The sequence below is a fragment of the Podarcis melisellensis genome (assembly GCF_964234715.1).
Source record: "Podarcis melisellensis genome assembly, chromosome: 4".
NCBI lineage: Eukaryota > Metazoa > Chordata > Lepidosauria > Squamata > Lacertidae > Podarcis > Podarcis melisellensis.
In genome coordinates, this window is record NC_138531.1 from 104,089,756 (window position 1) to 104,112,258 (window position 22,503).

The 22,503-nt window shown below is 51.1% G+C and overlaps 1 protein-coding gene across 2 annotated transcripts; it reads left to right on the plus strand.

The window, feature by feature from the left end:
* Positions 1–4,165: 4,165 nt before the first annotated feature.
* CDCA8 (cell division cycle associated 8) lies at positions 4,166–21,734 on the plus strand. Of its 2 annotated transcripts, none has more exons than XM_081910103.1 (11): positions 4,166–4,273; positions 7,140–7,249; positions 8,574–8,702; positions 10,734–10,774; positions 11,312–11,387; positions 11,513–11,661; positions 15,148–15,209; positions 16,481–16,567; positions 17,831–17,957; positions 19,112–19,198; positions 20,848–21,734. In XM_081910103.1, the coding sequence occupies exons 2-11, from the start codon at positions 7,156–7,158 to the stop codon at positions 20,887–20,889; spliced, it is 894 nt and encodes a 297-aa protein (XP_081766229.1). In that variant the 5' UTR covers positions 4,166–4,273; positions 7,140–7,155; the 3' UTR covers positions 20,890–21,734. The 2 variants fall into 2 exon arrangements, with proteins under 2 accessions (XP_081766229.1, XP_081766230.1); XM_081910104.1 differs by having other exon boundaries at positions 4,204–4,269.
* Positions 21,735–22,503: the final 769 nt, after the last annotated feature.

Consider the following 22,503-nt stretch of genomic DNA (forward strand, 5'->3'; position numbering starts at 1 on the left):
TGGCAGGAGCCATTGGCAGCCCCCTCTTCCTCCACGAAATTGTCCGATCTTCTTTCAGAGCCACCCAAGTTGGTGGCCATCTCTGCCTCCTGTGGCAGGGAGTTCCACAGATTAACTCCGTGCTGCATGAAGAAGGACTTTGTAATCCATGCTGAATCTCTTCCTGACATGTCAGAGGTTCTAGTGTTAGGAGAGAGGGAGGAAAGCTTCTCTCTTCCACTTTCTCCAGGCCAGGCCAGGTCGGTTTATAAACCTCTGTCGTTTCGCCTTTTACTCTCCCCTTTTCTCTAAACTAAAAAGGCCCCCAAATGCCAGCCTTTCCCCACAGGGCAGCTGCCCCCTCCCCTGGATCATTTTAGAGGGCGCTCCTTCCCCCTTTTCTGCCAGGGGGGCTCAGGAGAGTCTCCCCTCCCCTGGGCCACCCAGAGACTTCTGGGCCCCTGAGCATCCAGCTGGTCCTCTCTGACCAGGCCCCCTGGAGCCCCCCCGGCCCCCCCTTGGCAGAGCCCTCTGCTGCCTCTCCCCACAGACACCAGCCTTCCTCCTCCTTGGTGCCCAAGATCTCTGAGGTCCCCTGGGGGCAAGTGGCCGGCAGATGCTTGAAAAAGAGGGGCTGGTTGAGACAGGAGTTTCCCAGACTTGTGCAGTGACTCGACTGGACTTGGGGGGGGGTCCCAAGGTGAGGGAGCCCTGCTGCTGCCCCCAGGGCCTGGGGGGGCATCTCTGGCCATGTTCCCAGAAGCCACCAGGGCCAGTGAAGTGTAGTGGTTGAGAGTGGTGGACTCCTAATCTGGGGAACTGGGTTCGTGTCTCCGCTCCTCCACCTGCAGCTGCTGGGTGACCTTGGGCCAGTCATACTTCTTGAAGTCTCTCAGCCCCACTCACCTCACAGAGTGTTTGTTGTGGGGCAGGAAGGGAACGGAGAATGTTAGCCGCTTTGAGACTCCTTAGGGTAGTGAGAAAGCGGGATATCAAATCCAAACTCTTCTCTGCCTCCACAGTCAGAGGCAGCGATGCTTCTGAAGGCCAGGTGCTGGAACTGAAGGAGAGACTTGCTCTGGGGCCCGGATCCTGCATTTGCGCTTCCCCTTGGGGAGAACAGGAGGCTGGACTCATTGGGCCCCCTTTGGCCTGACCCAGCCTGCTCTTCTTACGTTGAGAAAGAGAGAGAGGTTACAGGCAAGGTAGCCGTGTTGGTTTGCCGTAGTCGAAACAAAATAAAAAATTTCCTTCCAGTAGCATCTTCCAGTGATGGTCTCCAAGGTGCTACTGGAAGGAATTTTTAAATTTTGTTTTGAGAGAGAGGTTGTCTGTTTGTCTGGACTCTTTAGGACGGGGCGGGTCCGGCTTGAGGAGCGCATGAGGGCCCCCAGCCCCCCCATGTGGCTCTCCAGACTGTTTTGGGCCAGCCCTGTGGCTGACGGGCCCCTGGAGGACCTGGAGGAGGACTTCTCCTGGGGCTGTGGGTGCAACAGGAGGGTGTGTGAGTGGAGCAGCCCTGGGTGCCTCTGAGGAGACCTGTTAGCGGGAGATTTGGGGGATATCAGGCAGGAGGCGCCTCCTGGCAGGCGGCTGATAAAGGCGGCCCCTCCTGATAGAACGGGTGGCCCCAGCCAGGAGAGGTGGGGGCTCTGGGTGGGTTGTGGGGCGTCCGCCTGAGGCATGAGAGAGCAGCAGCAGCACCCAGTGACAAGCAAAAGAATTCTGGATTATGATACATGAAGAGCTTAAAAAGACATTCAGGAGTTCAATCTTTAAAAAAAAAAAACCAGGCATTTTTGCTGGGCTTGGTACTGAGCGACATCCCTAAGGATAAAAGGAATATATTCTTTTAGGCAACTGCAGCAGCCAGAATTGTAGTGGCAAAAAACTGGAAAACCGATAAAATACCAGAATTATTAGAATGGAGAGACGAATTTCTTGAATTGGCGGAGATGGCAAAATCAACAGCATCAATTAGAGGCTGCTACTCTAAGGGGCAAGCGAACAGTGGGGCAGACCTTTGCCTCTGCACCCCACTGCGAAACCCTCAGGGCAAAGCCAGGGTCCTCTAAGCGGCAGACTTTGGAGAGGTTCGAACAGCCCTGGAAGAAGACCCCCACCCTCAGCCCCCCCCCCAAGTGCCAAGTATGGAGGGAGAGCAGCTCCTTTACTTCACATTGCTGCCTGGCTGGTCATCCGCGAGGATCACATTCGCTTCATTTGCTGTCACTCTGCAGCATTTCTGCCCCCCCACCCCCCCACAGACCCTCTGGGTGCATTTCAGTTCTTAGCTGGGATTCCTACATGGGACCTCTGCCAACTCTGCCATTCTACGCTCCCCAAAGCAAGCCCCACTGCCAGCCCCCCAATTGCACCCTCTCCCAGTCACATCACTGAATGTGCAGTCTGCCATCCTGTCCTTGCAGCGGTCAGTTACCCCCCCCCATGGACCTAGGAATCCAGACAGACTGCCCCTGCACCTGGAGGTTCTATAAGGACGGAAGAAGAGGTGGCTGGATCAGGCCACTGAGTCCATTCATTCTGCCATTCTCACAGGGGCCAAGCAGTTGCCTGTGACGCAAGAGCAACACTCTTCCTGGGGTCCCGGCGTCTCCCTTTCTCATTTAGCAAAACAAAGGAGATGGTGTTGGACTTTGGGAGGAAGAGAGAACTAGCCCCGCTGGACAACGGGGAGGGCTGTGTGGAGTCTCTTCCTTTAAATTCCTAGGAGTTATCTCATTGAAGACCTTACCTGGAAAATCAATACACCCAGGTGGTTAAGAAAGCCCAAGAGAGACTCCATCTCCTCAGAGTCTTGCGAAAGAAAGGTGTCAATCAACATTTGATGATCTCCTTCTACCAGTCCACAATAGAAAGTGTCCTTTCCCACTGCATCACTGGTTTGACATCAACTGATAGGAAGTGCCTACAGAGGATGGTGAATACAGCACAAGATATTATGGGCTGTCCCGGGAATCCGCTGGATGAAATAGCGGAAGAACGTTGCCTCAGGAGAGTGAGGAAAATTCTCAGGGATGATTCACACCCTGGCTGGCACTTTCTTGCTCTCCTGCCCTCAGGCAGAAGATATAGAAGCAGGATTAGTCGCACCAACAGGGTAAAGAACAGCTTCTGTCCATAGGCTGTTTAGCTGCTGAATGAAAAGATGAAAACAACAGGGCAACTGAATTTCGGGTTTGGGGAATTAAGACTAAGAGAGCTGAGTGGGGGGTGCTCATGTAATCTCACTGTACAGTGGTACCTTGGGTTACATATGTTTCAGGTTACATACGCTTCAGGTTACACACTCTGATAACCCAGAAATAGGTTAAGAACTTTGCTTCAGGATAAGAACAGAACAGAAATTGTGCTCCTGCGGTGCGGCGGCAGCAGGGAGCCCCATTAGCTAAAGTGGCGCTTCAGGTTAAGAACAGTTTCAGGTTAAGTACGGACCTCCGGAACGAATTAAGTACTTAACCACTGTATACAAGTTGTACAAGTGACAATCAAGTATTTCAATTTCAATTTCTACATTCTTCAGCTGGGTTCTCCACACATCTTTAAAACAAAACAAAAAAATTGTGACTTTAAAACAAAACATTTTATTTTTATTGTTTTGAAAGGCCTTTTAGAGCAGCCCTCCCTGCTCTAGAATTCTAGGATCTTCTTCCAACTTGACACTCCGGAGTTCAGCTGAGTTAGACCTGCAGATAGAGACCCGTCGAAGGCAAGGCAGCCCCCCAGCCTGCGGCTGTGCCCCCCTCAGCCCCCGATCGCCCCCTGGGAGGGAACCCCGCCCCGCCCCCCGCAGCTCCGCTTCCCCTCCGCAGTCGCTCCGGAGTCCCGTGTAAACGGAGTCACTCCGCCTCCGCGGCTTCCCTTCGGGGCGCCTGGAGAGAGAGAGGGGGGGAGGGAGGGGGAAAAACAACCCCCCTCTTCCTCCCCCCCCCCCAACCCAAGAGGCGCCGGCCACGACCGCGTGGAGGTCTCTGCCCCGAGGCGCCCGCCTTCGCCCCGCTTCCCTCGCCGCGCGGCGGCGGCAGCAGCAGCATCTCCCCACCCGGCCGCCAGAGGCGCTCTAAGCGCCGCCGCCCCTGTCGCGCTTAGGCATGCCGGGAAACGTAGTCTTCCTGGCCGGAGTCGGCGCGGCCGCTCTTCCGCCTCGCCTCCCCATTGGCCGAGCCGGCGTTCGAGACGCGCTGATTGGCTGCGGCGTCGCAGGCGCCCAAGTTTGAACCGGGGAGGCGGCGGAGCGGAGCTCGCGGGGAAGCGGCGGAGGAGAAAGAGGCAGGTAGGAAGGGGAGGGAAGGGGAGGGGAGCCCCCCACCTGAGCCCCCAAATATATCCCCAAAGTCGCGGGGGGGGGAAAGAAAGAAAATACCCCGCTCATAAAAAGCTTATTAAAAACATCCCGGGGCCAATAATAAAAATATAATAATAATAATAGTACCCTGTGGTTGCAGGATGGAGGGGAGGGGGCCTGACCCATGGCCTGGGTGGAATTTGTTGTTTAGTCGTGTCCGACTCTTCGTGACCCCCTGGACCAGAGCATGCCAGGCCCTCCTGTCTTCCACTGCCTCCCCCAGTTTGGTCCAACTCATGCTGGTCACTTCGAGAACACTGTCCCACCATCTCGTCCTCTGTCGCCCCCTTCTCCTTGCGCCCTCCATCTTCCCCAACATCAGGGTCTTTTCCAGGGAGTCTTCTCTTCTCCTGAGGTGGCCAAAGTACTGGAGCCTCAGCTTCAGGATCTGTCCTTCCAGTGATCACTCAGGGCTGATTTCCTTCAGAATGGAGAGGTTTGATCTTCTTGCAGTCCATGGGACTCTCAAGAGTCTCCTCCAGCACCAGAATTCAAAAGCATCAATTCTTCGGGGATCAGCCTTCTTTATGGTCCAGCTCTCACTTCCATGCATCACTACTGGGAAGACCATGGCTTTAACTATACGGACCTGGATGGAATAGGGACTCTGAAATCCTCAGGTCCTCAGCCTCCGGCCCCCCACTCCAGCTGCCAAACCAAGCTGTTCAGCCCTGACCAAGGGACCAGGCTAGGGGGTGTCAGAGGGAATTTAATTTTATTATTACAGTCACAGACCAGTTCTGGCTCACTTACAATGTCAGAAAAATAATAAAACACAACAGGAATACATTGGGTTGCAATTGGGTATAACGGTGACAATTCGGATATAGCGGCAGTTTGAAATCTTGATCATTAAAATATAGCCTAAAATTGTCATTTAAAACCTTAATTGTTTTGGTAGTACAGCTTGTTCCCTGAGTTTTATGGCCGACGCACAGAATTTGGCTACCCTTAGCGTGATCTCTAGATGAGACCGTGGAAGAGCAAATGAAGGGTCCAGGGATCCTTCCTGGCCAAAGGATATGTAAACATTGACATGTGTGAAGTGGGAGCCTGCAGGACGGACAGGGGCATGTCTGGATCTCACACGCCTTTTCTGTGATGATTGGATCCTGCTGTGTGAAATGTGCTATGAGAAATTGTGGGAAGAGGCCATGTGTCCTTTGTTCTGGGCTGCCTCTTCCTCCTGATCGTCATCATTTTTAATTTGTATGCCGTCTTTCTATCTTACAATACTCAAGGCGGTTTACAAGCTGAAGGAACAAAAAATGTACATCCTATAACAATCTAATGCTATACAAAAATGTGACAATAAAACAAAACTTTAAAATAAGCAACCTACTTCAAAAAAGTAACATTCAACCATTATTAGAATAGTATAAAATAATAGGTAAAGGGACCCCTGACCGTTAAGTCCAGTCGCAGACGACTCTGGGGTTGCGCACTCATCTCGCTCTATAAGCCGAGGGAGCTGGTGTTTGTCCGCACACAGCTCCCAGGTCATGTGGCCAGCATGACTAAACCGCTTCTGGCGATCCAGAACAGCGCACGGAAACGCTGTTTACCTTCCCGCCGGAGCGGTACCTAGTTATCTGCTTGCACTTTGACGTGCTATTGAACTGCTAGGTTGGCAGGAATAAAATAATGGTATCAACATATAAAAGTTAAACAGAAATCCACTAGACAGTTACAATAATAATTTCTAAGATATAGTCAATAAAAAAGGCAAGCCGCAGTACATAAAATGATACACTACATATTGAGAGCAGAGACTAGAGGGTGGAGGGAGGCAGGTGGAAGGAGGCCAGAACTCTTCCTGGTTTCCTTTGCCATAGCAATAAACAATCTGGGTTTCCTAGCCGCTGTTCGGCTTCCACTTGCCTGGCTGTCGTCTCTTGTTTGACCCTGACCCGTTCTGAACCCTCAGGGAGAGACCCTAGCGAAGTTGGGGCGCAGTTTAAGTACCACACCCCCAAGATTTTGTCCTTATCAGTATTATCGTGGCTGCTGATTGCATGTTCATCTTCCCAGGGAAAGGATGGGGAGGTGATGGGGGCTTCTTTTGCCCCCAGGTTGCTAGAGAAAGGGCTGCATTCGGAATCACTTAGTTGAAGGGGCCCCCAAAGGTCGCCTGGTCCAAGCCCCCTTGCAATGCGGGAAGCAGAGCTAAATAATCCCTGGCAGGGGGCCTCCCCTCCCTGCTTTAAAACCAAGGAAGGAGAATCTGCCACTTTCCAGGGTAGCCCCTTCCCCAGCCATCACAGCAGCTTCCCTCTCTCTCTTTTTGATTTTTTTTAATTTTCAATGCAAAATTACAAACATTGAATCCAAAACAAAACAGTACAAACAAGGGGGGAAAAACACCCAAGAGAAAAAAGAACCACACACATTACAAACAAAACCATATCATCATTCTAATGTAATCATTACATACATATGCACATCTTGACTTCCTTTATTCTAAGACTTCGAAATTCTTACTCTTTCTAAGTTGTGTTTAATGTAGATTAACAGAGCAGTTTCCCTCTCTCTGCTGCCCCCATGATAAAAGGTAGGGAGCCGTACACAAAAATATACACAAAAACAATATTGAATCCATAAAATGGGATTCTCCGAATCCTGTGACCTCCCCCCCCCCGTTCCTTGAATTTTCTTTTCAACTGCATCTCATTTCTACAAGTGTTCCTAAAATCCTGCCAATGTCTTAACCTGTGTGGTTGTGCCCTCTTTTGCTGGGGGCTGATTTAGCCCAGCTCTGCCCCTTCTGTGACAACATTTGGGTCTTTCCCCCTAGAACTCATCTCCTTGCCATGCCTCAGAAGAAGAAAAACTCGAGGGCCGGCAACAAGAACTCGGTCAGAAGCAAAAAGGTGGATGCGTTTCTCAAGGATTTTAACCGGGAAGGTAAACTGCTCACTTACTTGCCGGACTCAGGGGCGCTTCTTCTGCTCTGAGCTACATGCCAAGTGAAACTGTCGCTCTTGTGACACCATTATACACATCTCTGGGGCACTGGGGGCACTTCTGAACGCCTCGCCTCAAAAGGGATATTGTAAAGGGCACCCAAAATGATGAAGGGGGAGGCAGGCACACACACACACACCCTGCGCTACAAAGAAAAGTTCCTGAATTTGGGACTTTTTAGTTTAGAGGAAGAGGTGATGTGATTGGAGGATGGATGGCGGCTAACAGATTTAGGTTGAATCCTGACAAGACAAAAGCACTGCTTGGGGTGGACAGGGGGCAGGCGGGTGTGGAGGACTCCCTGGTCCTGAATGGGGCAACTGTGCTCCTCAAGGACCAGGTGTGCAGCCTGGGAGTCATTTTGGACTCACAGCTGTCCATGGAGGCGCAGGTCAGTTCTGTGTCCAGGACAGCTGTCTACCAGCTCCATCTGGTACACAGGATGAGACCCTACCTGCCCGCAGACTGTCTTGACAGAGTGGTACATGCTCTAGTTATCTCTTGCTTGGACTACTGCAATGCGCTCTACGTGGGGCTACCTTTAAAAGTGACCTGGAAACTGCAACTAATCCAGAATGTGGCAGCTAGACTGGTGACTGGGGGCAGCCACCGAGACCACATAACACCAGTCTTGAAAGACCTACGTTGGCTCCCAGTACGTTTCCGAGCACAATTCAAAGTGTTGGTGCTGACCTTTAAAGCCCTAAACGGCCTCAGTCCTGAATACCTGAAGGAGCGTCTCCACCCCCATCGTCCTGCCCGGACACTGAGGTCCAGCTCCGAGGGCCTCCTGGCAGTTCCCTCACTATATTATTATATTATATTATTATTATGCTATATTATTATTATTAATAATACTCTGTTGGGAGCCACCCAGAGCATAATAAATTGTTGTTGTTGTTGCTGTTGTTAAAGTTTATAAAAATCCTGCATCATGGCATCCCATGGAGCTGCCATGTTGGGAGATTCAGCTTAGAGAGTTAGACTGTGGAACTCCCTCCCACAGGAGGCAGTGCTGGCCATCAACTCAGATGGCTTTGAAAGAAATCCTTGGAGGAGGAGAGGGCTATGGAGGGCTCCTGGAAACCGTGGGGCAGTGTGGGGAGAAGGCTGCTCTCGTGCCCAGACCCCACTTGCTGGTTTCCCATGAAGGGCAGCTGGCTGGCCACCGGGAGAGGAGGAGGCTGGACTTAGATGGGCAGGGCCCCCCTTACAGATCCGGAGCCCCTCTCTTCCTTGTGCCTCTTCTCTGCTTCCTCCCTAGTCAAGTTGCGCATCGACCGCATCCGGATGGAAGAAGAGGTTCTCCTGAAGGAAATTGACAACATGTACGATATGGAAATCTTCCGCCATCCCGTGGCCCTGAGGGACATAAACTGGCTCAGCTTCTACGGTAGTTTGCTCTGACATGTGCTAGGCATGTGAAGGGGGGCAGCGCTTGGTTGGGGGGGTGAATTTCCGGGGTCTTGTGGGGTGCAGGTGCTTCCAGGGGTCCTGAGCGCCCGAAGCTTTCGCAGAAGTTCTGGTCTGCGCAAGAGCAAATCAAACAGGGAAGGAGGCCTTGGGGAGGTGGCGGCGGAGAAATATCTTTCTAGCCCTCTTTGAATGTCTCTAAAGTTACCAAGAAAAAAATCCATTCAAAAGTATGTATTCTGACAAGAATTACAAACTCAAGTAGAGATTACAAACTCTTAACAGAGAACACAAACTCATAAAGATATGTGTAACACAATAATTCGTTACAAAGATTTTCTCTTTTTCATTCGACAATAATGTTGATCCTTATAGTTTATCAGCATGCAGACTCAGTCTCAATCATAGAGCAGAAGTCAGTTATGGATTAGAAGCCAGGGCAGGGCCCTGTTTTGATGTATTCACCTTCATCAGCTAATTTTTAAAGGGTTGTGAAAGTTTGAAGACTTTTCTACGTTTCTCAGGGATAACAACTACTGGCTTCTAATTGTCAGAATACATACTTTTGAATGGATTAGTTTTTGTTACTATTGACTATTGACTTGTGAGTAGGGACCATTCCCACTACTGAAACTTACATTGCCCTGAGTTCTTGGTGTGCTTTTTTCTTGGTATGTTTAATAACAAGAACTCCAACTTATTTAATCTAAAGTAAAGTCGGCACACTAATTTTGGCTCCCCCCCCCCCCTGCAAGGCGCACTGTTCCATTGTCTCCCCCCGTGGCCAACCGATGCCAGTGAAAAGCAACTTGCCCTGATTTATTTAGAAAAGTGTTTCTGTACATCACAACCTACATCCAGGCCTTTGGGGCTAGAAAGCATCATTTAAAATAAAGCAAATAAATGCAGACGATCGTTCAGGCGACTGGTCAAAACACAGAACAGCTGCAAAGACTTGCTGGCTCAAAAAAGGAAGTCGGTAGTGAGGGGGCCTCTGCCGAATCTCTGCTGGGAGAATGTTCCTGTGCGGGAGAGGCAGTGTTTCACAGTGGTTAGTGCCTAGGACCTGGGAGAGAGCAGAGTTCAAATCCCCACCTGGGGCCTTTGGCTCAGCTGAACCTGCTTTGGAGGGTCGTTGTGAGGATCAAACGCTGGAGCTCCTGGGATGAAAAGGCGGGTTATAAATGTGATGGGCAGCACAGGCCCTCTAAGCTATGGTTACCAGATTTTTTTCAATGAATCCAGGGACACTTTTTTGTTTTTGAAGCTGAGTAGTAGCAATAGGGAGTCAGTAGTGGGGATGGTGAGGCAAAAGACCCTGGGCCCAAGCACACATGCATGTTGTATAAAGGTGCAAAGCCCTTCTTTCACACCCTGTGAAACATAAATGTGCAGAGTTTTTAAAAAAACTGGGCAACGGCTCCCCGCCTGCAACTCCCAAGCCTCCCCCGATCAGTCAAAACAAAAGGGGAAGGGGGCAGGAGATCTGTACCGCTGGACGTCCCCTGTTCCCCTTCGACAGTGGCAGCAGCAGTCAGAAGCCCAGATGTGTTGCACAAATCATATGGGGACTTCTGGCAAGGGAAAATGGCGGGCGCCATGGCAGTGAGCAGCTCCTGAAGCCAGCCAGAGCCAACAGTGCTACCAGGCTGGCTCTGGGCTGCTGAGACAACCGCTGCCACACTTCCCAGAGACAGGTTTGCCAATCTGGGGACATTCCGGGGACGGAATTTGTCCGGGGACAGATTTGCAAATCCGGGGACTGCCCCCAGGAACCAGGGGCATCTGGTAACCCTGCTCTAAGCTCCCAGTGGAGGCTACTCTGCAACGCAGGCAAGGAGCAGCTCTTATCCGGATCCCTCCTGCATGCCACGTTGCACTAAGAAATCCCCCGCCCCCCCTCTGGCTGGTTGCTCAGCTCCTTTCCTCGCGGAGGATTAAGCTTCAGCTGTTCTTTCTCCTTTGGTGGTTGCCGGTTGTGTTCTGATCACGGCGCTTGCTTTCTCTCTAGGTGTCGGAGGATGCGAGCAAGTCCTGGAGAAAGCCGTCTCGGTAGGTGCCCCCCCCCTATCACCAAATTCCAATGTTTTCCCTCTGACAGCTTCCTCCACAAAACTATTAGAATTCCTGCTACATGATTGCAGTCATGGGATTGTTGTCTTTCATATGACGGTATATGTTTTGACTCCACAGAGTGGGAAGTGATGGAAACACGATGTTTGTGTTCCGTGAAGTCTGACTATTGTCCTTTGTTCTTTTTCTCTTTGCTGTCTGATGCTAGAGAGAGAGGGAGCCATGTTGCAGTGCTCCATGTGTGTTTATATGTAAATATAGTAGATTAGCCAAAATGCTGAGTTGCTGAGGTCTGTTGCGCAAACTCTGCGGATCCCTAAGTGTGCCAGTGTCAATTGACATCGGTCGCTGTGATGTTCGGACTGAAGAAAGCTTTTGAAGCTCCCGAACGATCGACCAGGAGGGAGGGAACATGCCAGTTAGGCAGGTGACTCTGCCAGGGTCCTACTCGAGTGTAGGCTGAATTCCCTCCCTCCCTTCCAGTGTGTTACACAAGTCTTCTGTCTAATTTCTCAGGTGGACTTGGACATGCTGGAGATCACCAAACTGGCCTCTGAAGCTATTCAGACCCCTCTCAAAACGGCCAGGAAAGGTCAGTGAAGGGCTGCCTTGGGGGCTGGAGGGCCAGAGCGGTCTCGTGAGTTTCCCTGTCCTTCGCACTGCTGGTGAATGGCAGCTCACGCTCCGTGTGCCTCTTGTGTTTTGAATGTCTCCCAGCCAAGAGAGCCCGCCAGGCCGCGGAGACCATCAGCGAGGAGTCGGGGCCGTCGTCTCCTCTGCCTGCAGGCAAGAGGTCCAGGCAGCAGAGCGAGGATCCTGCGGCCCCCCAGCCAGGAAGTGAGGCTCTTCCGCAGAAAGCAGGGAAGGTGAGGCTCAGGCAGCGGGGGGGGGGGGGCACCCTGACATACCTGTCGACACCCAGGATACTTTGCTTCCTTGAAAACTCCACTCCATAGAATTGTGGGGTTGGAAGGTATCCCAAAAGCAGTGCCAGAAATACGATAATCTTAATTGTCATTGTCCCATACAGAACAACGAAATTGAAAAAAAAAATCTACATAAGACATTCAAAACCAATGATCCTACTATCCCATTTATCCCAACCTGGTTAGCACCCTAAAAACTCTGATAACCCATTTTAAAAATACAATATACTCCCACAGAGACTGCTTACAATGCGTTTAAAACCATAATCGCTTTTGGATAGAAACTGTTTCTCAGGCAACTAGTCCTAGTCTTTATAACCCTGTACCTTCTTCCAGAAGGCAGAAGCTGAAAGAGATCGTTTCCGGGGTGCACACTATCCTGCGCTATCTCTGCATCTTTCTTATGGCACTTGGAAGCGTAGATTTGATCCAAGGTGGGAAGAGTGCACCCAATTATTCTCTCCGCAGTTTTTACAACCCTGGACAGCATTGTTTTTTCCCTGACCGTGCAGCTCCCAAACCACACACACAGACCATAAGTTAACACACTCTCCACAGTAGAATGGTCAAATGCCATAAACAGGTCCTTTGAGAGATTGTTTTTCCAGAGGATTCTCAGAAAATATAAAAATCATGGTTCAGGTCATTGCCATTCCATGTCAGAACTTCTTCCGATGGAGAACCCTTCCAAATGCCTTGAGAATCTCCTTGGTCTTGATGCTGTAGATGATGGGGTTCAGCAGAGGAGGGACCAGGAGATAGATGTTGGCCATCAGGGAGTGAACCAGAGGTGGAGCATGCTTGCCAAACTGGTACACCATAGACAGGCCGATCATTGGGGTGTAATAGATCAGGGGGTCAGACTAGATGGGCCTCGGGGTCCCCTCCCAAGCCACAATTCCACGGTCTCAGCTACATTGCTTGACTGGAACGTCCTCTCACAACGATTCCCTCGTCCCGAGGAGAAGCCCAAACGGGGGAAATGGAGACGGCATTAACTAGGGGCTTAAGGCAGAGGCTTTTCAACTGGCTGCCAGCCTGGAGCCTAGAAATCTCCACGTGGTCTCAGCTGGACCTGCGCCAGGAGACCTGAGGGATTTCAAACGCTGGTTCTCGCTGTTGCCGTTACTCTTGTTTCTATGCTGCTTTATATTTTGAAGAACAATTCTGGTCTTTTGAAATCTCTCCTACAATACCTAATAAAAAGGCTTCTGTTTTTTTTAACAAAGGTCACTATAAACATTTCTTTCATTTCATTATAAATCATTCCCCAGAAATTTTTAACCATCTTACATTTCCACCACACATGGTAAAACGTACCAGGGTGCATTTGATTTAAATCACTAGTCAGTAAGACTTCACTCAAATCATATATTTTTTTACAGAAAGACTCATTCTTCCTGGTATAATCTTAATATTTTTGGAATAATAAATTTTCAGAGTAGTTTTTACAGTTATATAAAAAAAAATTACTGATGCAGTTATACTATTAGAATTACATAGACGGATAACTCATCAGGAGGTTTGGGCTGGGTGTTCATCAGTATGCAGATGATACCCAGCTCTACCTCTCTTTTAAATCAGAACCAGTGAAGGCGGTAAAGGTCCTGTGTGAGTGTCTGGAAGCGGTTGGAGCATGGATGGCGGCTAACAGATTGAGGTTGAATCCTGACAAGACAGAAGTACTGTTTTTGGGGGGCAGGAGGCGGGCAGGTGTGGAGGATTCCCTGGTCCTGAATGGGGTAACTGTGCCCCTGAAGGACCAGGTGCGCAGCCTGGGAGTCATTTTGGACTCACAGCTGTCCATGGAGGCACAGGTCAAATCTGTATCCAGGGCAGCTGTTTACCAGCTCCATCTGGTACGTAGGCTGAGACCCTATCTGCCTGCGGACTGTCTTGCCAGAGTGGTACATGCTCTGGTTATCTCCCACTTGGACTACTGCAATGCGCTCTACGTGGGGCTACCTTTGAAGGTGACTCGGAAACTACAACTAATCCAGAATGCGGCAGCTAGACTGGTGACTGGGAGCGGCCGCCGAGACCATATAACACCGGTCTTGAAAGACCTACATTGGCTCCCAGTACGTTTCCGAGCACAATTCAAAGTGTTGGTGCTGACCTTTAAAGCCCTAAATGGCCTCGGTCCAGTATATCTGAAGGAGCGTCTCCTCCCCCATCGTTCTGCCCGGACACTGAGGTCCAGCTCCGAGGGCCTTCTGGCGGTTCCCTCCCTGCGAGAGGCCAAGTTGCAGGGAACCAGGCAGAGGGCCTTCTCGGTGGTGGCGCCCGCCCTGTGGAATGCCCTCCCACCGGATGTCAAGGCGAGGGACAACTACCTGACATTCAGAAGACATCTGAAGGCAGCCCTGTTCAGGGAAGTTTTTAATATGTGACATTTTAGTGTATTTTTCATTTCTGTTGGAAGCCGCCCAGAGTGGCTGGGGAAACCCAGCCAGATGGGCGGGGTACAAATAATAATGAATTATTATTATTATTATTATTATTATTATTATTATTATTATTCGCTCTATAACATGCACATAGTTTTTAGAGGAGGAAAATCCATAGGCATGCCACCCGTAGGCATTCCCGCACAGACATTTCCCCTTACTTTCTAGGAGGAAAAAAGTGAGTGTTATGGTGCAAAAAATACGGTAATTATGAAATGATTGTGAGGTTTAATAAGCTAACTGTTTATATTTGAGTTACAGATAGGTAGCCGTGTTGGTCTGCCATAGTCAAAACAAAAAAAATCCTTCCAGTAGCACCTTAAAGACCAACTAAGTCAGTTCTTGGTATGAGCTTTCGTGTGCATGCACACTTCTTCAGATACGAAAGCTCATACCAAGAACTGACTTAGTTGGTCTTTAAGGTGCTACTGGAAGGAATTTTTTTTGTTTTGTTTATATTTGGACAACTTTTCTGCTGTACTTTATTGGAAGGAGAAAAGTAATCATTTCCTTAATAACAATTTAAACAATTTATTTAACTAAAACAAAAACATTATAGCATATGTATCCATGTTTGTTAACTGATGTGGTTAAACGATTTTTTTAAAAAAAAACCCACACACCTTACACTGAGTTTTAGCACGCATGAAAAACTAAAAACAAATCCTTATTTCCTGAAGAATAGCCTTTGTACTATACTGTATCTTAAATAAATAAACTATCTTTAGATTTTTCCTCCAAAAGCATTTTATTTTCAAAATCCAATTTAAATTATAAAAAAGCTGATTTTTTTAAAAAAAAATTATTTTAAAAAACCCATTGATTTTTATCCACCCCAAAACATACCCATATATTTCTTTGCGTTTCCAACACTTACTAGATCCTGTTCTACACATTTTTGCTAGTTTAACCGGGGTTAGGTACCACCTGCACATCATTTTCATATAATTCTCAATTTGCGGCTTCTGCATTTCAGGCAAAGGCGTCGGCCCGAAAGCCCAGGCCTCCGTCGGCCAGGTCTACTCGCTTCAGCAGAAGGTAAGGGTGGGGCTGGGCAGGTGCTTCCCTCCCAAGAGACCCTCCCTGTCCCGGCCGTGGGGTCGCTTTCAGGACCGCCAGCCTCGATGCGTCTGGAGAGGGACCTTGAAGGCCACCAGCCATGGTGGCTCCCTGGCTGGAGGCAGCGATTCTTCCGGGTGCCAGTGTCTGGGAATCGCGGGAGCAGAGAGTGTTTCTCTTGCGTACCTTCCAAGCGCCCCAGGAATAATAATAATAATTTATTATTTATACCCCGCCCATCTGGCTGGGTTTCTCCACAGCCACTCTGGGCGGCTTCCAACAAAGCATTAAAATACAGTGGTCTGTTAAACATTAAAAGCTTCCCTAAACAGGGCTGCCTTCAGATGTCTTCTAAAAGTCTGGTAGTTGTTCTCTTTGACATCTGATGGGAGGGCGTTCCACAGGGCGGGCACCACTACTGACAAGGCCCTCTGCCTGGTTCCCTGTAATTTGGCTTATCACAGTGAGGGAACTCCCAGAAGGCCCTCGGAGCAGGACCTCGGCGTCCGGGCAGAACGATGGGGGTGGAGACGCTCCTTCAGGTATACTGGGCAGAGTCCATTTAGGGCTTTACAGGTCAGCATCAACACCTTAAATTGTGCTCGGAAATGTACTGGGAGCCAATGTAGGTCTTTCAAGACCGGTGTTATGTGGTCATGGCGGCCGCTCCCAGTCCCCAGTCTAGCTGCCGCATTCTGGATTAGTTGTACTTTCTAGGTCACCTTCAAAGGTAGCCCCATATGGAGCACATTGCAGTAGTCCAAGTGGGAGATAACTAGAGCATGCACCACTCTGGCGAGACAGTCTGCGGGCAGATAGGGTCTCAGCCTGCGTACCAGATGGAGCTGGTAAACAGCTGCCCTGGACACGGATTTGACCTGTGCCTCCATGGACAGCTGTGAGTCCAAAATGACTCCCAGGCTGTGCACCTTCAGGGGCACAGTCACCCCATTCAGGACAGGGAGTCTTCCACACCTGCCCACCTTCTGTCCCCCCAAACAGTCCTGTCTTGTCAGGAAAAGGGGACGTTCCATTTCTTTGCGCGAGATCACGGCGGCCAGTTTGTATGCTGCGCTCTCCCCCGCAAAAAAGCGCTTTTTCAGGGCAATGATCTCACACAGCCCCCAGAAGACGCATGTCCTGGTTTAGGGTCTGAAAAAGTTGGGCGGTGTGCCCTTGCCGCGATGCAGCGATGGGGCTCCTCTTGGAACTTTGCATCCCCATGGCTCTCTTCTTCTTTTTTTTAACAGGGGAAGCAAAATGAAGTTTACCACCCCGGCTGGACAGACAATCCAACAGGGCCTGACTGTGGCACCCACTCCCAAGTTTGACCCCAGGTGAGCCCTCTCCCTGCCCACTCGGGAACTGAGTGTGCATTGGGAGGGGCCAGGCTCCGAGAGCTGCTGCGGTCAAGGCTCCAGCTGGGGGGCACACACGCATGCCCCTTGCTGCCCCTTTTTGGCTGCCTGGCATTTGTGGGCAAAACTCCTCTTCCAGGGTGATGGCTCTGGGCTGGGCCTTCTTGGCTTGTTTAACATTTATTTCATGAAATTTACAGGGATGTTTTTAGCGGGTGCCAGAAGAGGTGGGGGGGAGACGCCTGCCTGATCTCATGAGGCAGGGAGTTCCAAAGGCTCCGTGCTGCCATACTAAACGATTGAGTTCTTGCAAATTCAGAGAGGTATTATGGGCCCATTCCACTGACTGAAGGGGTCGTGTGGGCGCCTGTGGGGTAAGGGGGTCTCACGGGTAAACTGGTCCCAAACAGTTAAGGGTTTTCTATGCGAATGGAAAGGCCTTGAACTTGGCCTAATCTCAAATTGGTGCCGATCGCAGTCCCAGCCGAAGAAGAGTAGATGACCAAGGTGATGGACTATGCCAAAATGGCAAAGATGACCGTGAAGATCAGACACCAAGATGATAAGAAATTTAGTCAAGAGTGGGGGGGAAATTATAGAATATGTTAAGGACTGCAGATACTTTAAAATGTTAGCAGGATAGCTATATGGCTTATAATGTAATATGATTTAAGGTGAAAAAGATGATAAAATGGATTGGAAAAACGTATGCGGACACGCCGCTGAGGGTTGTGGACGCTGTGGGTTGCGAATGTGCATCCCGCACGGATCACGTTCGCAACCCGAGCATCCACTGTAATCCCAGAAGTGTAGAAATTGAAAATGATCTGAATGTATAAGAATATTCTTTTTTTAAATGGAAACAGAACATAAAAAAAGAAATGATGCCGATCTCTGAGCCCAGTTGTTGTCTGCTGCCAAGGCCTTGCAAGAAACGAGGGAGAAAGAGGAACGTAAACTCTGTGACGGAATCCCTCAGGGGCGCAAGGAGCTCTGAGAATAAAAAGTTCCATATAACACACACACACACCCCCTCCAAAAAAACCTTTCAACCAATCAGACGTTACTTACCCCAGATTCCTTGCAGGCTGTGTGGGAGAGGCAAATGCAGGATTCCCTTTCTTTACGCATTCCTCACAGCCCCACCAAGCGGAGACGAGGGAGGCTGCCCTTGTTGTGCCTGTCATGGCAATGGGCGCGCCAGGGGAGCTTCTCACGCAGCCTTCCATGTATCCTCTGCAGCATCTTCAAGACGCCCGGCCTGCGGACTCCAGCGGCACACGAGCGCGTCTTCAGCGTGTCTGCCAACGGCAGCCCCCTTGCCGACAGCAGCGACGTCATCATCACGCTTCCCTCCGGCCGAGGGGAGGTAAGGCCCGGATCTGCGCCCCGCGGCGGAGGGAGCCCAGGACCAGGGGAGACGGGAGTGTCGGGAGGGGGGGGGCACAGGTGCCAGGCACTCGTCGTGGTCCCTAGAGGGCGGCGACAGCTGCTTCAGCTGGCAAAGAGTACCGTCGATGGCCAGAGGGGCTCTGCTCTGACTCTGCGGTCACAGGCTGTAAATGCTTCCGAATCCCAGTTCCTGGGAAACGGCAGGAGAGTTGCTCTTGCACTCGGATCTCATAACGGGCATCTGACTGGCCTCGGTGGGAAGGGGGTTCTGGGCTGGATTAGCCCCCTGCAGGGTCATCTTCTGATGTCCTGGAACCTCCAGCGCCAGAGGCAGTCTACCTGGCTTCCTAGGGGGATTTGGCCGCTGTGGGAACAGGGACACTGGGCACGATGGGCTTGATCCAGCAGCCAGGAGGCTCTTCTTAGAATCATAGAGTTGGAAGAGACCACAAGGGCCATCGAGTCCAACCCCCTGCCAAGCAGGAAACACCATCAGAGCACTCCTGACATATGGTTGTCAAGCCTCTGCTTAAAGACCTCCAAAGAAGGAGACTCCACCACACTCCTTGGCAGCAAATTCCACTGTCGAACAGCTCTTACTGTCAGGAAGTTCTTCCGAATGTTTAGGTGGAATCTTCTTTCTTGTAGTTTGGATCCATTGCTCCGTGTCCGCTTCTCTGGAGCAGCAGAAAACAACCTTTCTCCCTCCTCTATGTGACATCCTTTTATATATTTGAACATGGCTATCATATCACCCCTTAACCTCCTCTTCTCCAGGCTAAACATGCCCAGCTCCCTTAGCCGTTCCTCATAAGGCATCGTTTCCAGGCCTTTGACCATTTTGGTTGCCCTCCTCTGGACGCATTCCAGTTTGTCAGTGTCCTTCTTGAACTGTGGTGCCCAGAACTGGACACAGTACTCCAGGTGAGGTCTGACCAGAGCAGAATACAGTGGTATAGGTTCATGCGCTTTGGAACGTGCCCGCCTCGTTCTTTCGGATCGGCAGAAGAGGCTGGATGCTTCTCGCCCGCTTGGTTCATTTCTCACCTGCCAGGCTTCCTTCCAAAGCCTTTCCCCTCGAATCCCAAGCGGCCACATGGAGTAACTCTCTTCTCCTCTCGCCCCGCCCAGAGCGTCTGCATCCGAGCCAGCGAACTCTCCACCACGGACCTGCAGCGCTTGGACTCGGAGGTGCTGGGGAGGGTGAAGAAACTCTCGGTAAGTCTCTGCCGGTGGCGGGTGGGCTGCCTTGCTGCTCCTGCCTGGAAGCCCCCCACCCCCTCTCCCAGGATCCTTCCTCCCTTCTCTGTAATAATAATAACAAAAGTAATAATAATTTATTATTTATACCCCACCCACATGGCTGGGTTTCCCCAGCCACTCTGGGCAGCTTCCACAAAGACCAAAAATACACTAAGATGTCACACATCAAAAGCTTCCCTGAACAGGGCTGCCTTAAGATCTCTTCTGAATGTCAGGTACCGTATTTTTCGCCCCATAGGACGCACCGGCCCTTAGGACGCACCAAGTTCTTTGGGGGGGGAAATAAAGGGGGGGGAAATTATTTTCCCCCAGGCGCTTGTGGGGCCGCCAGCGGGGAGAAGCGCTCTTCTCCCCGCTGCCCGCCTGCAGACCAGGTCCGGGGACAGCGGGAAGACGCGCTGCGCCTCCCCGCTGTCCCCGGAGCTTGCGGGGCTGGCGGCGAGGAGAAGCACGCATCTCCCCGCCGTCAGCCTCCAAACCACATCGGGAAACAGCGGGATGGCGCAGGGCTGCCCTTGAAGCTCTCCCAGAAACTCCAGCGGGTGCAGAATGCTGCAGCGAGGCTCCTCACGGGGTCTCTGCCATGGGAGCATATTCACCCAGTGCTTTTCCAGTTGCACTGCCTCCCGGTGGAGTACAGGGTCACGTTTAAAGTGCTGGTTTTAACCTTTCAAGCCCTTCACGGCCTAGGACCCGTGTACCTCTGGGACCTCCTCTCTCGGTATGCCCCGCGGAGGACCTTACAGTCTACAAATGACAACACCTTGGAGGTCCTGAGCCACATGTTAATTTCTCATGAATAGCTACCGTATTTTTTGCTCTATAAGACTCACTTTTTCCCTCCTAAAAAGTAAGGGGAAATGTGTGTGCATCTTATGGAGAGAATGCAGGCTGCGCAGCTATCGCAGAAGCCAGAACAGCAAGAGGGATTGCCGCTTTCGCTGCGCAGTGATCCCTCTTGCTCTCCTGGCTTCTGAGATTCAGAATTTTTTCCCCTTGTTTATCCCCCCCCCCCTTGTACCATTCTTCCATTTTATATTCACCCAGCCCCTTCCACTTCCTAGTTATAATATCTCGTCCAGCTGTTGATGATTTTGTGAGCAAGTCCTTCATAGCCTGCGAACCTTCCACCCCGTCGTAAATTGATAATAATAGTTCCTCTGGTCCCTTTGCCCCCCAAAACTACATATTTACACCCCCACCACATGGGAACATGAGTTCTGGGAGAGTTGCTCTTACGCTTAGCTCCAGCTTGCAGCTTTGCCACGAAGGGCCACTGTGAGGGCGGCATGTTGGGCTGCATGGGCTATGGGCCTGATCCACCAAGCTCCTCTTCTGGTGCCCTTATGGAGCCTCCAGGTCCAGGGGCAGTCTATCTGGGTCCCTAGGTTGACAAGGACATTTGGCCGCCACTGTGAGGACAGGGTGCTGGACTTGATGGGTCGCTGGCCTCCCAGTGGGCATGGAGCCGTCCCCTTTTGCGGGAGGAGAATGGGCTAGATGACCCCTGGGGGTCCTTTCCAACGACTCCGTGGTTCCTGCCTTGGGGGGGCGGAGAGGGACGTTCGGCCACTTAACTTCCCTCTTCTTCTTCCTCCTTCCAGACTCACCTTGCGCAGCTCTGCAGCAGCGTGCAGAAGAAGTAGCGTCTGGCCCCAAGAGCGACTGGGAAGCTGGAGCTCAGGGCTTGCTGGCGCCGCCGCTCTAAAAGACACCGAGAATTTGAGTCTTTTGCCGCTTCCTATTTAAAAAAGGGGGGGTTTCAAATCCAGCCCAAAGTCCCCATCTCAGCCAAAGTTTTATCAGCATTTAAAGTCTTCCCCCCCCCCCAAGGGAAGCCCCCTTGTCTCTCTTTCCGCTCTTGCAAGACGCAGGTCGGTTTTCTGCATCCTCGTCTTTTGACTGGATGGGCAGAGGGGGGTGCAGGGCTACTTCCTGCTCCTGGCTGCTCCCATGGGGGGGCGCCTCTCTGGGGCCTCTCTCCCCTAAGGATGGGGGTCAAAATCCTTCTTGCCGCCCCCACCAGGGCTCCTCTGAGTCTCTGGTTTCTGGTGCCTCTTCCAAAGGCAGCCTGGCCAGAGTCCTTAATCTTCTGCCGCTGCCGGTCCTTTGTTTTCCTTTTGGGGGCCAGGGGATCCCCAGGCAGAGGCCGTCCTCATTTCCCTGGGGGGGGGGCGGGTGCTGGACAGGAGCCTCCCAGGATAAAGAACAGGATTCTCATTCTGTCTTTCTACACGGTTATATTGTTTTGCAACTCAAGGAAAAGCACGTTTTGGAACATTTCTGTCCTTTTGCAGGCTCCTCCTGAATCCCTCTGAACCCAGCCGCCGCCGCCGCCCCCCCCCCCCGCCGCCACCCTTTTACCTTTCTTTTTTGGTGTATAGAAATATTTGTTTTGTATGGGGTTTTTTCACCAGGTCTTAGCTACTAAGTTAATTTAAATGCCGTGTCTGGTGTTTATTGGCTGAATAAAGTTGTCCCGTTTTTGTTCATGTTTTTATTGTCCACATTTTTATTGAGTGAGCCCCAACCCTCTAGGCCTGGGGTAGGAGCCCCCCCCCCCCGAGGGCAGGAGGATCATCTAGGGGGCTCTGGAGGCAGCAGTGGTGACCATGCTTTGGAAAATAATAATAATAATTACCCTCCCCAGCCGAGGCCAGGCTCAGAGTGGCTAACATCATAAAACATCTGGTGGGAGGGTGTTCCACAGGGCGGGCGCCACCACCAAGAAGGCCCTCTGCCTGGTTCCCTGAAATACACTAAGATGTCACACAAAAATACACTAAGATGTCACACATTAAAAACTTCCCTGAACAGGGCTGCCTTAAGATGTCTTCTGAATGTCAGGTAGTTGTTTATCTCTTTGACATCTGGTGGGAGGGCGTTCCACAGGGCGGGCGCCACTACCGAGAAGGCCCTCTGCCTGGTTCCCTGTAACTTGGCCTCTCGCAGTGAGGGAACTGCCAGAAGGCCCTCGGAACTGGACCTCAGTGTCCGGGCAGAACGATGGGGGAGGAGACGCTCCTTCAGATATACTGGACCGAGGCCGTTTAGGGCTTTAAAGGTCAGCACCAACACTTTGAATTGTGCTCGGAAACGTACTGGGAGCCAGTGTAGGTCTTTCAAGACCGGTGTTATATGGTCTCGGCGGCCACTCCCAGTCCCCAGTCTAGCTGCCGCATTCTGGATTAGTTGTAGTTTCTGAGTCACCTTCAAAGGTAGCCCCACGTAGAGTGTATTGCAGTAGTCCAGGCGGAAGA